The sequence below is a fragment of the Vipera berus genome (assembly GCF_964194415.1).
Source record: "Vipera berus genome assembly, chromosome: 1".
Classification (NCBI taxonomy): Eukaryota; Metazoa; Chordata; class Lepidosauria; order Squamata; family Viperidae; genus Vipera; species Vipera berus.
In genome coordinates, this window is record NC_138202.1 from 239,652,515 (window position 1) to 239,673,924 (window position 21,410).

At 37.3% G+C, this 21,410-nt stretch overlaps 1 protein-coding gene across 1 annotated transcript in view; it reads left to right on the forward strand.

Moving 5' to 3' along the window:
- Window positions 1-21,410, forward strand: part of TTK (TTK protein kinase) — a 69,302-nt gene that overhangs the window by 42,675 nt on the left and 5,217 nt on the right. The window contains exons 12-18 of the mRNA XM_081314761.1: window positions 1,171-1,337; window positions 2,013-2,133; window positions 12,311-12,403; window positions 14,458-14,615; window positions 14,715-14,866; window positions 19,338-19,462; window positions 20,907-20,987. Coding sequence (XP_081170887.1) covers window positions 1,171-1,337; window positions 2,013-2,133; window positions 12,311-12,403; window positions 14,458-14,615; window positions 14,715-14,866; window positions 19,338-19,462; window positions 20,907-20,987 — 897 coding nt within the window. The remainder of the gene's footprint in view (window positions 1-1,170; window positions 1,338-2,012; window positions 2,134-12,310; window positions 12,404-14,457; window positions 14,616-14,714; window positions 14,867-19,337; window positions 19,463-20,906; window positions 20,988-21,410) is intronic.

The window sequence follows — 21,410 nt, forward strand, 5'->3', positions numbered from 1 at the left end:
AAAGCACTTGGAGCCTGGTACAGATGCATTTCTCTTCAAAAAATCATACAGTTTGTACTGTACATAGATTTACAAAACAATGGGATAAAGTAATATTCCTGAACTTTGTTTTATGATTTATCTAATGGTTACTGTGAAATTGTGTGAATGCATCAATGCAGTGTATGTTATCTCAGCTCGTAGAGCTTGGATTCATTGAATGAGTTTACCAAAAATGTAAATATTGCAGAATATACAGCCTCATACTACATAACTATATTTAGATAGATTTTTACTCCAAAAGCATTTTATTGAAATAAATTTGATAAAAATAAGTCTGATTTAAATTAAAAAATGTTTTTTGATATTTTTTTTAAAAAAATCATCGATTATTATCCACCCTGGTCTACAGCAACTTCCTTTGTAGGAAAAAAACAAATTTTCTTTTGCGCTTTTATATTCCCTTCCCACAATTAAATAGTTTCAAGTTAACCTATAGAACAGATAATCCTGGAGCTGTTACTCAGATTATGATCACTGCTAATACGCCTGAATATTGGTTGAGTTTCTACTCAAAATGGAGAACAGGGGCACTTTTCAGACTGACACAAGCTTACTAGATAGATTGATTAGTTATAGCCAAGCATTTGCAGCACTCTCAGCAGAAAAATATACCAGAATCTAAATTATGCACACATTCTGGTTAGATTTGCAAAACTGAAAGCATAACTGTTTGCATTCAGGGGGGAAAATTCCAGTGGAGGACTGGCTTTGATTGCATATTGCACAATATTGTGTTCATTTTAACCTTGTTTGTTTAAGTCATAAAAAGTGCATTTAATCATCTAGAAAAGCAAAATAAACTTGTGATTTCAATTTGCTTTTACTTCCATCACTGGAGGTTTTCAAGAAAAGATAGGACAGCCATTTGTCTGGAATGGAATAAGCACTCCTGCCTTTGATAGGGGGTTGGACTAGAAGACCTCCAAGGCCCTTTCCAGGACTATGATTCTATGATTTCTCCAATGACTTTTTTTCCAATAGTGAAGATAGTTGCACTCATTGTATAGAGTAAGTAATCATTTCTGCTTTCTAGTTCAATTTATATTGTCAACTAGGAATCAGTGGAAGTGGACATATACTATGTTCTTGTTAAGAACCAATCATATAAAAGTGTTCCCCATTTTGCAGGGAAAAAATTCAAGTTTTGAGCATGCTGCTTTTCCAGTTCCTAAAAGATGTTCACCGTCAGAGCAAGGTTCACGTACCATTTCACCAGAGACTGCTTCACAGAGAAAGAGTCAGGTCTTTGTTGGCGGAACACCTCACAACAACATGATTCATGATTATGTGGCTTGGTAATTTCACTTGAGGCTAGATTTTATTTTTATATTCACATTTATAGGTTATTTGAATTTGCTTTTGGACGCTAACCCAGAGTGCCCAACCTTTCTAGGTTGGTGGCCCAGAGGGAAAGGAAAGGGGAGGCTTGGGGCTGCATGTGACGCAAAAAGGTGCGGTGCGAGTGCCCGTGTGATGCTAGGGGGCGGGGCTAGTGGCTGTGTGAAGTTGTGCAGGGTTAGTGCCCAAGCAACACTCAGGGCGGGGCTAGCACGAGTGGGGGAGGAGTGCACGCATATGTGCGTACATTGGCCAGCCATTCACGTGGCCTGGTAGCCAAGAGGCCACAGCCCGGTAGTGGGCCGCAGCCCATAGGTTGGGGACCCCTGGTTTAACCCATCACTTTGGTACATAAGACACATAAATGAACAATTGAAATATGTTCTGAGGGATTCACATGAAGTTGAAAGTGAAAAAAGTAATTCTGAAATTTATTTCATGTTGGTATAAAGTATTTCTTAAAATATTGAAATGGCATATACTCCACAATAGTTCAATAAAACAAACTTTATATCTTCAAATCTTAGTGCTCAGAGAAAAAGAACAGGTTGTTCATTACTTACAAATATGATTGTTAGGAGATACGGTATTTTGTGCATAGATTATAATTATATCTTTTCTTCCCATTTCAGTACTCCAGTTGTAAGAAATAATTTTCTTCCTATGGCTAAGGCAACTACACCATATAATCAGTTTTCATATTTGCAACATTGTACTCCAACACCTCCATTCCATCTACAGAGTGGATTACAGGTATCATCTATTTCTAAATTGTATAAGATAATGCAAAAAAAAGTGTTTTTTTTTATTGAAAAGTTTTAAAATACAGTTTTCCCTTAAAAAAACCCCCTACCCCCTCCCTGCTCCCCCCCTACCTCCCCCCAACCTCCCTCCCTCCCCCCCTCCCTCCACCCCCCCCTCCCCCCCCGACTTCCCAGAGCTAAATACAAGGTATATATATATAAAAAGGCAACCATAAACAACCATATACTAACAACTATAAATTCTAAAATCCATCACTCTCTAGCTTATATAGGATAAGACACACCTTAACAATATTAAATATATATAAAAAACTAGAATAAGAAAAAGAAAAAAAAACGAAAGAAGACTTATTCGAATGCTACATAAAACTTCTTAACCCTATACTTGTTCTGGATAAACTCAATCCATTTTCTCCATTCCATAATATAACGTTCTTGCGAATGATCTTTCAAATAAGCCGAAATCTTCGCCATCTCTGCCAGGTCGGAAACCTTTAAAGTCCACTCTTCTATGGTCGGCAGTTCCTCTTTCTTCCAATATTGGCCTATCAAAAGTCTTGCCGCCGTAATTAAGTTCAACATCAGCTTGGTGTCCACAACTGTAGCGTCTGCAATTATTCCCAACAAAAAAAGTTGCGGACAAAACTTTATCCTCTGTTTAAAAATCTTCTGCATATTCCACCAGACTTTTATCCAAAAAGCCTTAACCTTCTTGCATGTCCACCATATGTGAAAATACGTTGCATCTTCATCACCACACCTCCAACATTTAGGCTGATAATTCGGATACATACTTGCAAGCTTTTTAGGATCCAGATGCCATCTATAAAACATTTTGTAAAAGTTCTCTCTTAAATTTTGAGCTTGAGTAAATTTTACGTTCCTCACCCAAATCTTTTCCCACGTGTCCATTGTAATAACTTCCTGGATATTTTGGGCCCATTTTATCATGCAATCCTTAACAAGCTCTGTTTCCGAGTCAATCTCTATCAATGCAAGATATATCCGTTTAATATGTGCTGATCCCTGATTTCTAATCTGCTTTATCAAATTTCCATCAGTCATTGTAAATCCATTTTTCTGGTCTTCTTTCCACCTGGCCTGTAATTGGATATATTGAAACCAAGTTTGAACAACCTTCTCTTCTCGCAAGAGGCTATATGATTTCAAACACCAAACATTCCTTTCCAGGCTTAAAATTTCCTTGTACGTAGTCACATCATGTTTGAAACCAGCATGTATATTTTCTATTGCGTGTTTTGGAATTGCCCACAATGGTATCTTGCTGCTTAGCTTATGTCTATACTTCTTCCAAACTCTCAGCAATGCCTGTCTTAAAATATGCATCCTAAACACAGTATCTACCTTCTTATCATACAACAAATATGCATGCCAGCCAAACAACAAATCATGGCCCTCAAGATTTAATAACCTCAATTGCGTCAAATTAATCCAATCGCTTATTCCTACTAATGCAGCAGCTTCATAATATAATTTAAGATTAGGCAATTTAAGGCCACCTCTCTCACGAGTATCCTGCATAATCTTAAGTTTAACTCGTGGCTTTTTCCCTGCCCACACAAATTTATTGATACCTCGCTGCCATTCCTCCAGATTAGAATCTTTCTTAAGAATCGGTATCATTTGAAACAAAAATAAAAATTTGGGCAGGACATTCATTTTCACTGCTGCGATCCGTCCCAACAAAGACAATTGCAATTTTTGCCAACTCTCCAATTCCTTTTGAATTTTCCCCCATAGTTTTTCATAATTATTTTTATATAGCTTTGTATTAGAGGGCGACAAAATCACCCCCAGATATTTAACCCTTTTAACAATCTCAAATCCAGTTAATCCTTCTAAGAGAGCCTTCTGTGAAACTGTCATATTTCTAGCCAAAATTTTAGTTTTCTGTGTATTTACTTTAAATCCAGAAACCTTCCCATATTGTGTTATTATCTCCATCAGGTCCACAACAGAGTTCTCTGGCTGGGTCACTGTAACAACCAGATCATCTGCAAATGCTCTCAATCTATAGTCCTGATCTCCAACTTGTATCCCTTTAATTTTTTCCGAGTTCCGAATCTTAACCAATAGTATCTCTAATGTTAACACAAATAACAAGGGCGATAACGGACACCCTTGCCTTGTGCCCTTCTCAATATTACATGCTACTGTCAGGCTATTGTTAACTATGATTCGGGCAGTTTGTTTTTGATATAATGCCCTAATCGGCTGTAAAATTTTTCCCCCAAAATCCATTTTATCTAAAACTTTCAACAAAAATTGCCAATTCAATTGATCAAAGGCCTTTTCAGCATCTAAAAAAATTAGCGCTGCAGAGATCTGGTTGTGCCTTTCCAAAAACTCTAACACATCAACTATATGTCTCACATTATTTTTCATTTGCCTGCCACTAATAAACCCCGTTTGATCCCCATGAATCACCTGTTGCAGAACCCTCATCAGTCTATTAGCCAAAACCTTAGCAAATATCTTATAATCTGTATTTAAAAGCGATATCGGTCTGTAGTTTTTAACTTGAGTAGCATCCTGGTCTTCCTTCGGAATCAAAGAGATAAAAGCTGTTCTCCAAGACGGTGGCACCTTTCCCCCCCTCTGAATTGTCTGAAACAGTTCCTTTAACGGCTTTATCATCTCAAATTGTAAATTTTTATAATAGGCCGCGGTCAAGCCATCCGTGCCTGGCGCTTTATCCACCTTCAACTCCTTAATTGCTGTAAGAATTTCTTCTTCTGTAATCAGTTGATTAATCCCCTCTTTTTGTACTTGCGTAAGAACCGGGATGCTAGCATTCTCCAAGTATATATCAATATCTTTTACATTAATTTCCTCTTTAGTATATAATTTCGAATAAAAATCCACAAAAGCATCCTTAATAAGATTCTGTTGAAACACAACCCTTCCTTTATACTCAATCTTATCTATATTAGAGGCCCTTTGTTTTTTCCTCAGTCTATAAGCTAACCATCTGCCTGGTTTATTAGCGTTGCAAAAAGTATTGTGCCTAGCAAACCGCAGATTGGTTGCCACTTGATCTGCCATTAATTTATCAAATTGTCCTCTTAGCAGTCTAATAGCCTCCTTGATCTTCACATCCTCTGGGTTCAAAATCAAAGCCTTTTCTTTTTCCTTTATTTAATTCTCCAGTTCTTTCCTTCTAGTTTCCACTGCACGTCTATATCTATTATTCATATATATCAACACCCCTCTCATATAGGCCTTGCTAGCATCCCAAACCATGTCCATAGAGGTACCCTTATTCATATTAATCTCAAAAAAATCCTTCATCCGCTGTTTGCATTCTTCCACATTTCTCTGATTTCTAAACAAATTCTCATTTACGCGCCACGAGCGCCTGTCTCTTTTCTCCTTATCAATCTCCAACCAAACTGGACTGTGGTCAGAAATAGTTCTTGCACAAATCTTCACCTTTTTAGTTCTCAAAAAAAAATCATTAGTCAACAAAATAAAATCAATCCTCGAAAAAGATTGGTGTCTGTCAGAATAAAAAGTATAATCCTTCTCCTGCAAGTGTCTCTCACGCCAAATATCTCGCAATTCCAGGTCATCCTTCATTTCAAAAAAAGATTTAGGCAGTCTAGCATGACTTGGAATGCGCTTAAAAGCTCCAGCCTTGTCCAACTGTACATCCAAAACACCATTCCAGTCTCCCATAAAAATAAAAGATTTATAATCCAACTGGGTAAGCTTTGTGTGGAGTAAGCTAAAAAAATCAGCTTGTTGTTGGTTAGGTGCATATAATCCAACTAGAAGCGTCTTTTTACCTTCTAACAACAGCTCAATCATAACATATCTTCCATGCTTATCTGCTTCAATTAAGTCTGCTGTTAAGGCACTTTTAACATAAACAACCACTCCATTTTTCTTATTCTCTGCAGAGGCAACAAATTGCGTACCCAGTCTCGAGTTCAATAAATGCTTTTGATCCAAAACTCTAATATGCGTTTCTTGCAAACATATAACATCTATCTTAAATTGTTTTAAATATTGGAAAACTTTCTTCCTCTTCTGCGGTGAATTTAGTCCATTAACATTCCAGGTTAGAAATTTAGTTGCCATGCATATCCTCCAAAAGCTCTTGGACCACAGCTTTGATAGGACTAACTTCTTTAGGCCGTGCTCCTCCCACAGCTTGACTATATGTACGTTGTGAAGAATCTGAAGACTTTTGCTGATCTTGTTCTTTTATTTTCTTTGCTCGTTTTAAAGCAGCACGCGTTACTCTTTGCTCTCTAGGATCATCCAAAGAAGTTGTAGCTTGATCTCCTCCAGCACCACTTTCCTCTGTTTCATCCTCTTGATGTTCTCCTTCTCCAGATCCCTTTCCAGCTTCCAGAAGTGTTAATGGGGTTGCTTTTAAGACATTATTGTAGAAATCACGCGCTTGCTTCACAGTAATCAGCCGATACCTTTTACCTTCATGCATCACCATCAGCCCATCTGGAATCTCCCATCTGAACCTTATATCTCTTTGCTTAAGCTCATGCACGAGAAATGTATAGTCCTTCCTTCCCCTTAAAATCCTTGGAGGAATTTCTTTTAAAACCAAGACTTCTTGTTCAGCAATCACCACTTTAGCATCATAGGCAGCTTGTATAACTTGATCTCTAATCTCTCTTTTTGCAAAATAAACCACCACATCTCTAGGCAACTTTCTCTGTCTGGCAATCCATGAATTCACCCGAAACACTTTATCCATAGCTGCTCTTATTTCAGATGCTGGCTGATTTAATACCACTTCAAGAGCCTCAGAAATCAGCTGCTTTAAATCTTCTTTAATGTTCTCTTTTAAACCTCTGATTCTGACAGCAAACTGCATCTGGTAATATTGGGCTAGGCTTACCTCCCTTTCCACTTTATCTCTTGCATTTTCATTCTCCCGTGCTTTTACTTCTAATATAGCATTCCTTTGAGCCAAATCATCCATTTTTTCATCTAATTCTTCCACACATTCCGCCACTTTATGCACTGAAGACAAAATGTCTACCTTCATCACGCTGAACTTCTGTTCCATCCTCTCTTCCATTCTCTCCTCCAATTTCTCCAATTTCTCCTCCATCTGTGCAAATTTATCACTCATTGATTGAGTGATTGATTCCAAAAGTTTATCCAGAGCATCTCGTAAGTCCTTCGATGTCAGCGCTTCAGAAGGGTGCAACGCCTGTAGTGATGACTGTTGCACCGGCGAGGATCCACCGCTCCGAAGAGTTTTAGGGGGAGGTTTCGCCGCCATCTTTTAGTCCTCAATTATGACGCACTTTCACTTAAAGTTTAAAAAGTCCAACAAGCTAGAGAGTATAGTAAAATAATCCTCTTCACCTTTGCCACTTGTACCGCTCTGCCTGCTCCTTTAAATCATAGTCCTTTCTTCAGGCAGGGATGGTTCGCAGACGCCTGGCTCTGCTACAAGAAGTTCGGAGCAGAGACGCCGGCCAGCTGGGAGCAACCCAGGCTTCGGGGGAGTTCAATCCTTCAGCCGCCCAAGCTCCAAGCTCAGGCAGCCCCGGAGAACTCTAAAAAAAAAAAAGTGTTGATTTCTAAATAATGTTTCATTCATTTGGGCAAGAAGGAGTTAAGAATTTTGCTGGTGATTTCATACTAATTAACTCTTAAACTTACGTTTTTATTCAAGACATTTTTACAGAGTAAAACAATACAAATTTGTAGAAAAAAAGAAAAAGATAAATGAATAAATTAGAAACAAAAGAATAAGAAAGTAAGTTAGTGAACAGATAAGAAAGAAAAGAAATATAAAAAGCAGCTTCCAATCCTCTTTATTGCAGTTATGAGTGCAATGAAATGCAGTTATATTTTATCTTCTGTATGTATAATTACATTGGGGTTCCCTTCTTTCCATTGTCAAACCCATAAATCACAAATTCATTTTCCCCTTTTGTCACTGACAAATGTAGTTCTTTCCCTAATCAAGCAAATCAGTTTTGCCATCTCTGCAAATGTTGTCATCTTCACCAACCATTCCTCCGTAGTGGGTATTTCAGACCCTTTCCATCTTTGTGCATATAATAATCTTGCTGCAGATACCATGTACAAAAATTATCTTTTAAAGGTCTTTTCTAGTTGTATATTCATTAGTCCTAGCAAAAAAGTTCTGGGTTTGAATGCTACTCTTTGTATCACTGTATGTATTTGAATCCAAATTTTTCTAGCTTTTTAAAAAGTCCATAGGCATGATAAAACAACACTTCACGTTTTCCACATTTCCAAAAGTTTGAAATGTGTTTGTTCATTCTAGAAAGTTTTTCTGATGTTATATACCAGTGTTATATCAGTTTATAAAAAATATTTTTACAATCACGTATTTTCCCATTAATCCATCTGTATATGATAACCAAAGCTCTTTACCCATGTTATCATACGCTCTTTAACTTATTCTTCTTCCAATTTCAGTAAAAACGTATACATCTTAGCAATTACATGTTCACAATTTGCAGGTAATTCAGTTTCAAATGCTGGTTTATGTTCAGTTGCAAGGGACTTTTTGTCTACTTTAAATTGTTCTCTTAATTGTACATATCAAAATCATTGGAAACTAAATCACTTTAAGGTCAGTCGCTCTTTTGACTTCATCAAAATGTAATGCTAGGGCTGTTTTGAGACTCATTTTAAATCTTGGACTCTCAGGAAAGCAGTTTTTTTTAACGTGGTCAGAGGACTGATTTTTAAACATGTATCAATATGTTTGTGCACAAGTGGTCCTCAAGTTACAACTGTAATTGAGCCCTGCAATTATAGTCATAAGTGGTGATGGTTGTAGAGCAGAACATCATGTGACCGAACCGGATTTTTACAGCCATTGTTGCAGCAGTTGTTAAACAAATGCAACTGTCATTAAATGAATGCCATGTTTGTTAAGTGACCCATTGTTCGCTAAGGGTCACTTTTTGTCGGAAACTGGAAGTGAACACTGGTTTCCAGCAAAATGGTAATAAATCGTGGCCAGGTGAACAAAAGATGCTGCAAACAGCCGTAAATGAGCTGGTTGCCAAGTGTCCAAAATGCTGTCATGTGATTGTAGGGGAGGATGTTGGAACTTTGAAACTGGGTCATAAGCTTTTTTGGGGGGAGGGTGTCATAAGTTTGAATGGTTGCTAAGTGATTGATCATAAGTCGAGGATTTCCTGCATGTACAGTCTGAAAGCTAAGAATATTTATTTTATTTATTTATTTATTTAGTTATATTTATATACCGCCCTATTCCCTGAGGACTCAGGGCGGTTTACAGGGAATTAAAAATCCAAAATACAAAAATTAAGAACCAAATTAAAAAATATTAAATTAACCCTGTAGTCAGTTAAAAAGAACCCCAAATTAAAAATTCCTCCTCAGTCTGGGCCCGAGAGCTCGAAGAGCCAGGTCTTCAGGCCCCGGCGGAATGATCGAAGGTCGGGGGCAGAATAGCATAGCATAGCATAGCATAGCATAGCATAGCATAGCATAGCATTCAATTCTTTATTGGCCACGTGTAGTTGGACACACAAGGAATTTGTCTCCAGTGCATAAGCTCTCAGTGTACATACAAACAATAGTGATAGATCATGATCATAATCAACATAAATACATTCATCATAAATTATAAAATACAACACATTTATCATAAATCATAAAATGCAACACTTAGTGATAGTCATAGGATACTAGCTAAGCGAACAAGATAAATCATACTAGGATACTAAATAAAATAATATAAATTGTAAGATACAAGCAACAAAGTTATAGTCATAAGAAGATAAGGATAGGTAATAGGAAAGATGAGAGAATAATAGTAATACAGCTTTGCTAAGTAGTGTGACAGTGTTGTAGGAATTAGTTGTTTAGCAAAGTGACGGCATGGGGGAAAACTCCTTGTGTCTGATGTCAATGCTGCTAACATCGGATGTTTTTGCTTTGACAACATATGGAGTTGCAACCATTTTCCTTCTTTTGTTTTACATAAGATGGTGGAGCAATAGCTCAGATGCTATGTTTCCTACCAACTGGACCAACCTCCTTCCTTTTGCAGAGGTGCTTACAATTACTGTTCACAGCAGCACCGGCTTCACGCCTTTCAGAGTAGCCACAGGAAAACAGTTCAGCCCAATACTTGAATACCCTCCAGGCGCCCTCCGCTTCTCAGACACTTGATCAATGGGTGAGGGGATGGGAAGAAGTTTGGAGCGCCATGAAGACTGCCTTAAAAAAGACTTCAGAGACTTATAAAAAGCAGGCAGATTAAAAAAAAGGGCTCCTCAAAGAACATTCCAAGTTGGGGAAAAGATTTATCTGTCGACTAAATATTTATGCCTCAAATTACCCAGTAAGAAATTAGGACCAAAATTCTTGGGGCCTTTCCCCATCATGAAGATCATTAACCCGGTCACAGTAGAATTAAAACTCCCTAGGCTTTAGGGAGAATTCACCCTGTCTTCCATTGCAGCTTGTTGAAACCTTTTTGGGGCTCCACTTTAAGACCTCCCCCTAAGAAGGCACCAGGACCCCTCGTGGTAGCGGGTCAGACTCACTATGAAGTAAAGCGTCTTCTCGATTCTAGAATTTTTAAAGGGAAATTAAAGTACCTAGTACAATGGAAGGGAGCCACTTGGGTGAAATCTAGCGCTGTGAAAACTGACAGACTCATCAAAAGGTTCCATAGGAAACACCCTAACAAATCGAGAGACAGTCCTTAACATATGCTTTTGTTTACGTTACAGGATCTGTCCTTTTTGTAGGGGGGGGGGAGGATGTCAACGTTGCTAACATCGGATGTTTTTGCTTTGACAAAATATGGAGTTGCAACCATTTTCCTTCTTGTATTTTACTCTTAGAATTAGAGTTAGAATTAGATGATAATAGGGGGGAGGAGGAAAAATGTGCATGGGAGTTTATTTAGACATAACAATACTGTAACTAGTGTATTGAACCAAGATTATTGAAATAAGAGATGATAAGAATTGGCAGGCTGGAGAACTGGAGGGAGAGTCTGCATTTCAAACTAATTGGGAGAATGTGATTTATGACTGTGAATTAGAGGAGGGAATTGTGCTTTGATACTATGTGCACAGGGGAGGGGAATTCAGATTTTGGCTTTGACTATGTAAGTGCTGAAGTTATGCCTCTTGAATAAAGATTCTTGAAGGTAAACAATGCCTCGAAGTTCTTTGAAGAGTTTCATCGGTTGGAACCGTGACATCTGGTTGTTTTGGTGTGCAGTGCCCGGCCTATAGCATCATCTTGAGGGAAGTTGAAACAGTTCATTTCCAGGATGTGGGGTGTCTGTACATATTTTCTCAGTCCTCTTTGTCACCTGTGCAATATACAGGTCCTCAGTGGAAGGCAGGCTGGTAGCAATTGTTTTTTTCTGCAGTTCTAACTATTCGTTGAAGTCTGTGCCTGTCTTGTTTGGTTGCAGTTCCGAACCAAACAGTTTGTCTGTGCAAATGACAGACTCAATAATTCCTTTGTAGAACTGTGTCAGCAGCTCCTTGGGTAATCTTAGATTTCTGAGATGGCACAGGAAGAACATTCATTGTTGTGCATTTTGGATGACATTTTTGATGTTAGGTATCCATTTTAAATTTTAAGACATTATAGAACCTAGAAACTTGGAGGTCTTTACTGTTGATACTGTGTTATCTAGTATTGTAAGAGATGGTAGAATAGGAGGGTTTTGCCTAAAATCTATCATTTCTACAGTTTTGAGTGTGTTCAGTTCAAAATTGTTCCTGCCGCACCACAAGGCTAGTTGTTCAAATAAAGATTCTTTATTTTGTTCTTTTCTAAAAAAAAAACAGCTGGAAAATCACACCTCTGATGTTTATTTTGCTGCCAAACCTTGAATCACAGAGGCACAAAAAGATCTAAGGGAGCCATCCTTGGTTTTACCTTTTACATCTTCATAAAATAATGATGCTCATTGTACATCTACCCTTTAATAACAGCAACAAATAATTCATTAAACATACTGTATGCCATCCAACTCTCATTGACTGGGCGGTTCACAACAATCAAATCACAATAAAACCCATAAAATATAAATGATAAAAATAAAATATGGTAAATGCCAGAGGTTTCACTTGATTCTTTCTAATATATATTTCTTTTCACATACAAACTTTTTTATATAGGTTTCAGCTTCTGTACCACCAAATGAATGCATGCTTGTTAACGGAAAATTGTACTCTGTGTTAAAACAAATAGGCAGAGGAGGATCTAGTAAGGTAAGATAATATTGTAATATCAGTTAGTTTGATTTGATGAAAGCTGTTATTTGTGAGAAATGGTTGTGAAAAAACCACAGGTACCTACTTTAAACGTTTACTGTATTAAGAATCATAAACATACAACACCTCCCCTTTCTATTATATAGTTTCTGAATCATCCTCAAATTGTTTATTATACCATTCATCATACAATTCAGTTAAACCTCACATTAATATAGAAAAAAGGTATGAATACTCAAGTTCAAAATCCATTAACTGGGGGATTAGGACTAATCAAAATTACACAAAATGTACAAACTTTCCAGATCATCAAAATTTGATAATCAGTATTTTTTTTTCTTCATTTCCATATTCTAATGGTTCAGTTTGGAAAAGAGGAAAGTAAATCTTAGCAGCTACAAATACAATATCTCATGGTTAGTTAATTTTAATGTGTAGTACTTATACATTGGTTCAGAGAATTGAGTAATTCAAGCTTGCAGTCTCTGAGTACAATAGTGCTTGCTTTTGAGCAGATCAGCATAAGACTCCACTACCCAATACTTCATTATTTCTGTTAGCAGAAGCCAATTTATTCATTAATTTGGTATGTTAACACATACAATGCAACAGTGGTATATGCCTGTGTTTTTTATAAAGTGACTAAGATAATGTGTGAAAAATAAAATATCAATACATTATTACATCAGAGCTTTCCAAGTCTCGGTTCACGGTGCCCTTGAGGTTGCAAAAATATGACATTGCAAATGGATCTCAAAAATTTAAAATATCCCATAGCATTTTGCGGAGTTCACTATAGCACCTCAAGGTGCCACAGTTCACAGTTTGGAACTGCAGGCTTATTCTATCTATTATTTGAAAACAAATCATAAGTATTCTTGGTACTAAAATATTCTGTGTTGAAAAGATACTTGTTTCATGTGTATAACCATGAAAATGTATTTTTTATATTTGATTATATATGTCCAACCACAGAGTAGACGGTTCTAGCAGCTTGTATCCTTTCCTAGGAAAAAGTTCCAGATCTATTTTAGAAAGCATGGTTTGGACTCTACTCCAGTTCAGAGTATGCACAGGGAGTGGATATCAACAAAAGTCCCAAATATGACCAGAATATAATGACTGGATGTAGTTCTGAAACTGCAGTCTTGGGTATGCAGGATTAATACTCTTTATGTGATTTCAGTGGCTGAGATTTCTATATACACATTTCTACCATCGAAATCATGCATAATGCTATTTATCTAAAAAAAACCAACCCCTTAATAGCCTAGCAGCTGGGTTCTGTGCCAGGTGTAACTTCTGGAAAGCCTTCAAAGCTAGATTATGTGGAAATACATCATATGAAATACATCCAATTGTGAGTCATTGAAAACAGTTATCATCAGCCAAAACTAATCTAGAATTTTACTCGTCTCTTAAGATAAAAAATCTCAGATCTCTAAGTATATACATTGATAAAAAGCTGGTTGTAAAGTACATTCATAAGGTTTTTTAAATTAAAAAAATGACATATTTTTTCAGCAAATCATTTAAACTAACAATGCTAAATGGTCATCCATATTAATTCTCCTTAACATTGTTACAGGTGGCAGAAATATCCAAATATGTTGATAATCTTGAGTCAGTCTCCTAGTGATAATGCATATATTTAATGGTATAAATAAGTTAATTTTGAGACTTTGAAAGTAATGCTTGAATAATTATATACTGTTTAAAGGCTTTTTTAAAAAGATCTCAAAACAGGAGATTGTGGATAGTAGTGAAGCAGTGAAATATTGGTTCATTGGCTTTAATTAATATAGTGTATTAAATGGGAAATAGACCTCAGCCAAGCCTGTTTTATTTATTATTTCAGACATGACTGAGGATTCTATTTGTTGCTTTTAAATATAGAGTATTTTTTATTATACTGTATGTTGAAATTCATAGTCTTGTGCTGGTTAGTAATCACAGTAAAGTTATGTATCTATCCAAAATAAAATGATATTGAGTAAATATAGCAATATATTATAAGAATCTAGTTATGTGTTTTTAATTGAATTTTAAAGGTATTTCAAGTACTTGATGAAAAAAAACAGCTTTTTGCCATCAAACATGTTAATTTAGACGAAGCAGATAAACAGACCATAGAAAGCTATAAAAATGAGATTGCTCACTTAAACAAACTTCAGCAACATAGTGATAAAATCATCCGACTTTATGACTAGTAAGTAAACGCTTTTTAAAATCAGTTTAATCCCTCTTTCTGCCTCCCCAAACATGCATGCTCAGATTAACTTTTATTTTTGCAACTATATTGTTTTAGTGAAATCAGTGAAAAGAATGTCTATATGGTGATGGAATGTGGAAATATTGATCTTAATAGCTGGCTTAAAAAGAAAAAGACAATTAATCCATGGGAACGGAAAAGTTATTGGAAAAACATGCTGGAAGCTGTACATACAATTCATCAACATGGTAACTACTGTTTGTATGTTTGAACTCTGTTCTTTAGAATAGCTTCTCAGGAACAATTGCAAGGAATACAGTTAGAATAGTATAACTGAATAGTCAGAGAAAATAAAACATCAAGACAATAGATGCATGATGCGGTAGGAGTAAAATGAAAATTCAAAGAGTTTCTAAAAAGAAAAAATCTTGTTAAACCCACTTTCATGCACATGTACGATCCGATCCTTTCAACTTTGCCTTAGTTACAAAGGCATTGTTGGGTACTACCATGTTTCCCCGAGAATAAGACCGGGTCTTTTTTTTTTTTTGGCCTCCAAAAGAGGCACCACATCTTATTTTTGGTGGGGGTGTCTTTTCCACTCATCTTTGGCACCGACAGCCCCGCCCAGGCGGCCCACTTTTGCTGCTGAAGGAGCAGCTTCATTCTGCAGCTCAATCCATAGCTTGGTTCTCGGCTGCAGTGGCCTTCTGGAAGGGCCTGACTCTGAAATGTAGACCTGTGGATGCCGGAGAAGAAGTGGGACAATGAGGATTGACCTGGCTGCAAAGTAAATGGGTGTGGGGCACATGGGGCAGCTTCATACCCCCACCCCTGCCCTAGCTTGATTTTTAGGCATGTGCCTCACCCCAAAACTAGGGTTTATTTTGGGGGGGTAAGGCTTATATTAGGTCCACCCCCCAAAAGTTAATCTAGGGCTTATTTTTGGGATAGGTTTTACTTATGGGGAAACACAGTATCACAAAAAAGATTGCCCATCCAGGTCTTAAGATATAATTAGCTATAAGAGAAAGTACTATAATTCATTGTTAGAGTCATTAATATTCAGCTATGCAAACAAAGAAAAGTGATGGTTAAGAATAAAGATGTTTTTTTGGAGGATTTGGGGCACGTCAACGAATTATAGTATCCTATCTGAGAAGATGAAGGGAGAAAGAAAACAATTTGTCAGCATATCGGAGTGAAATTTTGCCTGACCAGCAATTCATACTCTTCTCTGATTAAAAAAAAAGAGGTTTCCAGAGCTAGCTTCAAGAAAAAATTATAAATTGTAAAAAAGAATCATTATTAACTATTAAAGAATGCTACATTTTAGTTATGTTTATACACATGCACACTAAAGATAGGATTTTTTTTCTATCAGCCCTGACAGAAATCACTTATATAGGTACACAAATGTCTAATAAGTAATTTAACTGTAGAAAGGCTGAGAAGTTCTTACAAAAAAATTCAGTGACTGCTCCTCTCACATAAAGTCCTGTAGTGAAGTTAAATTTATGTGCTTCTTTTCCAAATTGAGCTATAGAATGAGATAGGTGGCCTTATTTGGCTGGGAGGCTGGGAATCTTGCTTTCAAAATAGCCAGATTTGCTATAAAGTTGTTTTCCTCTGACCATGTGTGAGCTAAGTGTCAGACTGTGTATTGCTAATGACACAATAATTTACACAATACCAAGTACATGTGTAGGTTTTGTTCAAATTAATGAGATAATAGTGTCAGGTGTGAAAATATTTCTCAGCAACCTCCTCAGCTTTTTATTGCTTAGAAAGCTATTGCTGTATTCTACAGTTGAACTGGGTATTTAGATCAGGGCTTTTCAACCTTTTCACTCATTGTACCACTTTTAGGATATGGCAACATCAGAGTACCATCAGTCGCCTAGCAAGGTGTCAAAAACATGATGACCAAAAAAAAAGAGGAAAAAAGTGATGAAGTACAGGTAGTCCTCAACTTACAACAGTTCGCTTAGTGACTGTTCGAAGTTACAATGGCACTGAAAAAAGTGCCCCACAAGCCACAGCCGAGCAAGACACCTGCCTGCCTGCCCGGCGGCACTCTTCCTCCTGTCCGAGGTTTTCATTGTTGTGAGCATTTCTGTTGAGGATTGGCAGCAGGGGTTGGGTGGGGATGGGTGTTTGGTTTTTATCCCCCCCTCCTCTGCTGGGTGGTTGCAGCAGGTTTTGGTCACTTCACATGACCCTGGAACACTGTGACCTTCATAAATATGAATCAGTTGCCAAGCATCTGAATGTAAATCACAAGACCCTGGAGATGCTGCAACATTCCAGCTGATCGGCGCTTCTTCTGGCTCAGCAGAAGCGCCAGGATTAGCGCCGAGCTCCAGCTGGAGCCTGGCGCTGATCGTGGCACTTCCACTGAGCCCTGACTGTCCTGAAGAAGTGCTGATCCTGGCGCTTCCGCTGAGCCCTGACAGCCTTGCAGCTCCAGCTCCAGCGCCAGGCTCCGCTCAGGCTTGTGCGGTGCTGCCACCGGTTCAGCTCATTCCTCTCCCCCGCTACCACTTTTCTAGGATGGTCGCGTACCACCTACCAGGTGACAATGTACCACAGGTGGTACCCGTAGCACTGGTTGAAAAGCCTTAATTTAGATAATGGACTTAAGGACTGTACCTGTCTCAACTAAATCTCCCAAAAAAGCAGGGCTCTTGAAACAGGCTTTATTTCAAAATAAACTTTTTATTTGAGAGATAGTGATAACAGGAGAGTAAAGCATAGATTTGGCCCGTAAAGGATTACATCAAAAGGGCATCCAATCCACAGGTGCCGCCATGTTATGAGAAGCTGGAGATTCAGTGGGCTTCTCAAGGTCTCTCTTGGTTTTGTTTCCCAACGGTCCCAGGCTTTGTTGTCTGGAAATAAGGCAGGTGTTTTTCAGTCACATTCCTCTCACCCAGAGGGAGGCCTTTTGCACAGAGCAGAGCAAAGCAGATAATAGTTCCCCAAGCAACCATCCCCCTCTCCACAGAATGACAGGCCCCGGAAATGGATACATAAGTGAAGCAGGGAAGGATAGGGAAATGGATGAGGTAGACATGTACATAGAATGCAAAAGCAAGCAAATATAATTGTGAGGGGTCCTGACAGTAGTCTTTTGACTTACAAGCACAATTGAACCCAGAATTTATGTTATGCTAAGTGAGAAATTTGTTAAGGGAGTTTGCCCCATTTTACAACTTTTCTTGCCACAGTTGTTAAGTGAATCACTGCTGTTGTTAAGTTAGTAGCACGGTTGTTAAGTGAATCTGGTTTTCTTGTTGACTTTGCTTGTCAGAAGGTCACAAAAGGGAATCACATGACCCCGGGACACTACAACCGTCATAAATATGAACAAGTTTTCAAGCGTCTAAATGTAAATCATGTGACCATGGGGATGCTGCAAGAGTCATAAGCGTGAAAAATGGTCATAAGTCACTTTTTTCAGTGCCATTGTAACTTCAGACGGTCACTAAACAAACTGTTGTAAGCTGAGGACTACCTGTATTTGAGAAGTTTCCCATAAAAAAGCAGTGTAGCTTGCAAATAAATAGAATAAATAAATAGAAATAGAAATTTCTAAATTCTATTTCTAAATTCTATTAAATAGAAATTCTATTTAAAATAATTTAAACACCTGTACAGCAAGCAAAAAGGGAAAAACCAAATCCAATGGTCATTAAATAACAGGCAAGTACATTATTATTGTTATTGTAAAGTTCATTATTAATTATATCAATAACTTCATTAATATAATTAATTATATTCATTATTATTTATCAAAGGGCGGTACAAAACCAAACCAAACAATAGTTGCAAATCAATCCCATAAAATTAATTTAAAACTTAACAACAACCTACTCAGCAAATATTAACACTAAAACAGCCATCACCAGAACAGTACGTTTAAAACAATGGCTTGGGATAGGGGAAAACATTTATATATCCATAATAATGTAAAGATATGTTTAATTAGACTGTCAGCTAAATAAGATTTGGGTGGAAAAATCTTTACAAATTTTACACTAACCAACTACTCAGGAAAAAAAGGCTTAAAATCAATCAGATTTCCACAGAAACCAAGGGAGGAAGGAAGCAGATTGTGAACTCTTGAGGCAACAAATTCCACTTCAGGATGATGCCATCAAAATTGCTTTTTATGTAATGCTATCATCAGCCTCTAAAGACATCAACATGGAGACGTAGTTCATAGCAACAAATCTTAAATAATGGACAGGTTGAAATGGATACAGTCTTCCAAGTAACTAGATCCCAATTACAGACTTTAAAATTTTAAATATAAAAGGCAGGATTTCAAACTGCAGTTGGAATGCATATTGTAATAGAAATATTCTGCACTACTTGAGGAATCCAGATGTCTTCAGAGGCAATCAGTAGAGAAGATTGTGGTATTCTGTGTAGGCATATGGTCATTTATGTAGTGGGCAAACCTGGGGAACAAAAAATATATATAATTCAAAACTGCACATGTGTCTCCAGAGAGTTTTCTAAACCAGCTGTTCTACAATATCATATAGCAGAAAAGATCCAGTGATATCAGGGCCACAAAAATCCTCCTTTCCTGATTGCCTAGATACTTTACATGGGATTTTGATTTTTTCCCTACCTTGTGTTTTAATATGTGGGTAAATAATAATCATTCTTGACACACCTTGAATTAATTGAACAAATTTTAATTTGCAGGTATTGTTCATAGTGATCTGAAACCAGCAAACTTTCTGTTAGTAGATGGAATGCTAAAATTAATAGATTTTGGCATTGCAAATCAGATGCAGCCAGATGTGACTAGCATTGTTAAAGATTCCCAGGTGAGACAATTGTGAACTACTAAACATAGTAAAGGGACACGGTGGCTCAGTGGGTTAGGACGCTGAGCTTGTCGATCAGAAGATCGGCAGTTTGGCGAGTCGAATCCCGAGTGCCGCGTTACTCGTCCCAGCTTCTGCCAACCTAGCAGTTCGAAAGCATGTAAAAATGCAAGTAGAAAAATAGGGACCACTACGGTGGGAAGGTAACAGTGTTCCGTGCGCCTTTGGCGTCTATTCATGCCGGCCACATGACCACGGAGACATCCTCAAAGCTGGCTCTTCGGCTTTGAAACGGAGATGAGCACCGGCCCCTAGAGTTGGAAACGACTAGCACGCATGTGCGGGGGAACCTTTACCTTTAAACATAGGGGGAAAAAAGCAATTATCTGAAATAATTGCCTGGCATTATTGTTTGATAATGGGGTGTGATAAGAACATGTTATAATCAGGAAACACACACACACACACACACACACACACACACACACACACAAACAGAAAGAGAGAGACACGTTGCATTTGTGTATTTCATTTACTTTCTTGGTACGCTTGGACAGAGTTAAATCTTATTTTTCCAAAGATTTAGGTTGAAGGATTCATAATGACCTCTAATGAGAGAAAAAAGTGAATTTTCCTGGCTATTACAGTTCCAGTTACTTCACTGAAAATTTTAAGGAGAGTCTTATATATGTAAATGTATGGGACTATGAAGTATATCAAACATCTATCTAAGGTGCTAAAAACATTGAATGACAATAGTCTGGTCTCTAGATGTGGCTTTAGCTCTCATTATTTTATGGATGACTATTCTGATTAAAGCTGATGAGTAGACTCCCAACAGGTTTACTATCTAAATGGCCACCTTTAGGTTTAAAAGTGGAATATCTGCCTCGTATCATTGCAACATGGAAAAAAACTAACACCTTGTGCTGTTATCTATAGAATTGTTCAACTGTTAAACTAAGGTTAAGCAATCATGAATGGGTTGTATGACTGCACTGGTCTCAGTAAAACAAGCTTCTCTTGTTATACAGTAGCTAAATTAGTGTAGTTATTACTGATTCTAGAGTGAATTAGGATTCCTATTTTACTAGAATTCTTAACCAGAGAGCCTAATTAGCCTTTAGCATGGTTAATATTAGTATCCGTCAACATCATATCTGGGATTCTTATTAGAGCAGGGTATAGCTACATAGCAACCCCAGAAATGGCTGAGCTCTTATGAGGTGTCGGTGTTCTCTGGAAATGTTTAGTAAGACAGTCAAAAGCTTGTAAGATCTTTGGGATTAAATTGCTGAAATCTCAGCAATTTTGATTTGTAGCATCTATAAGTATTCTAAAAACCCAAAAAGGAGCTAACTCTCTAATATATTTAAATCAGTTATAGAAGTGTTAAATATAACTATTATTTAAATGTACATCATCCTATTTTTTATGTTAAAAGGTTGGCACCATTAATTACATGCCACCAGAGGCATTCAAAGATGTGTCTTCCAATGCAGAAAATGGCAAGTCAAGATCAAAGGTAATATATTCTTCATATATCAATTGTTGATATTGTTTTCTAAATTGGAGCAATTTGGGGACAAATTTTATTTGAATAAGGAGATAGAAATAAATTATAAGGAAGCTTGAGAAGAAGGCTGAGGCAAACTCCTTATTCCTTCCATCTCTCCTTTCTTCTGAAACAAAATGGAAGAAAAAGTTCATCTTAAATGTGACCAGCTGCTGATGGACTGATTTTACCCATGGGATTTATTTATGCAGCACAAAATTATGAGGTCTGTGCATGCTTTAAGCAACGATTTAGAAGTGCTTTCAACCTTGAACAACTGCAGCGCTTTCTTCTCTCCTATAAAAGTACTAAAAGTAGCCCAACTTTTTCAGGCTTCCACAGCAGTTAAGAAAAATGGGTTGTTGTGGCTTTAAGAGTTGCATTAACTTTCCT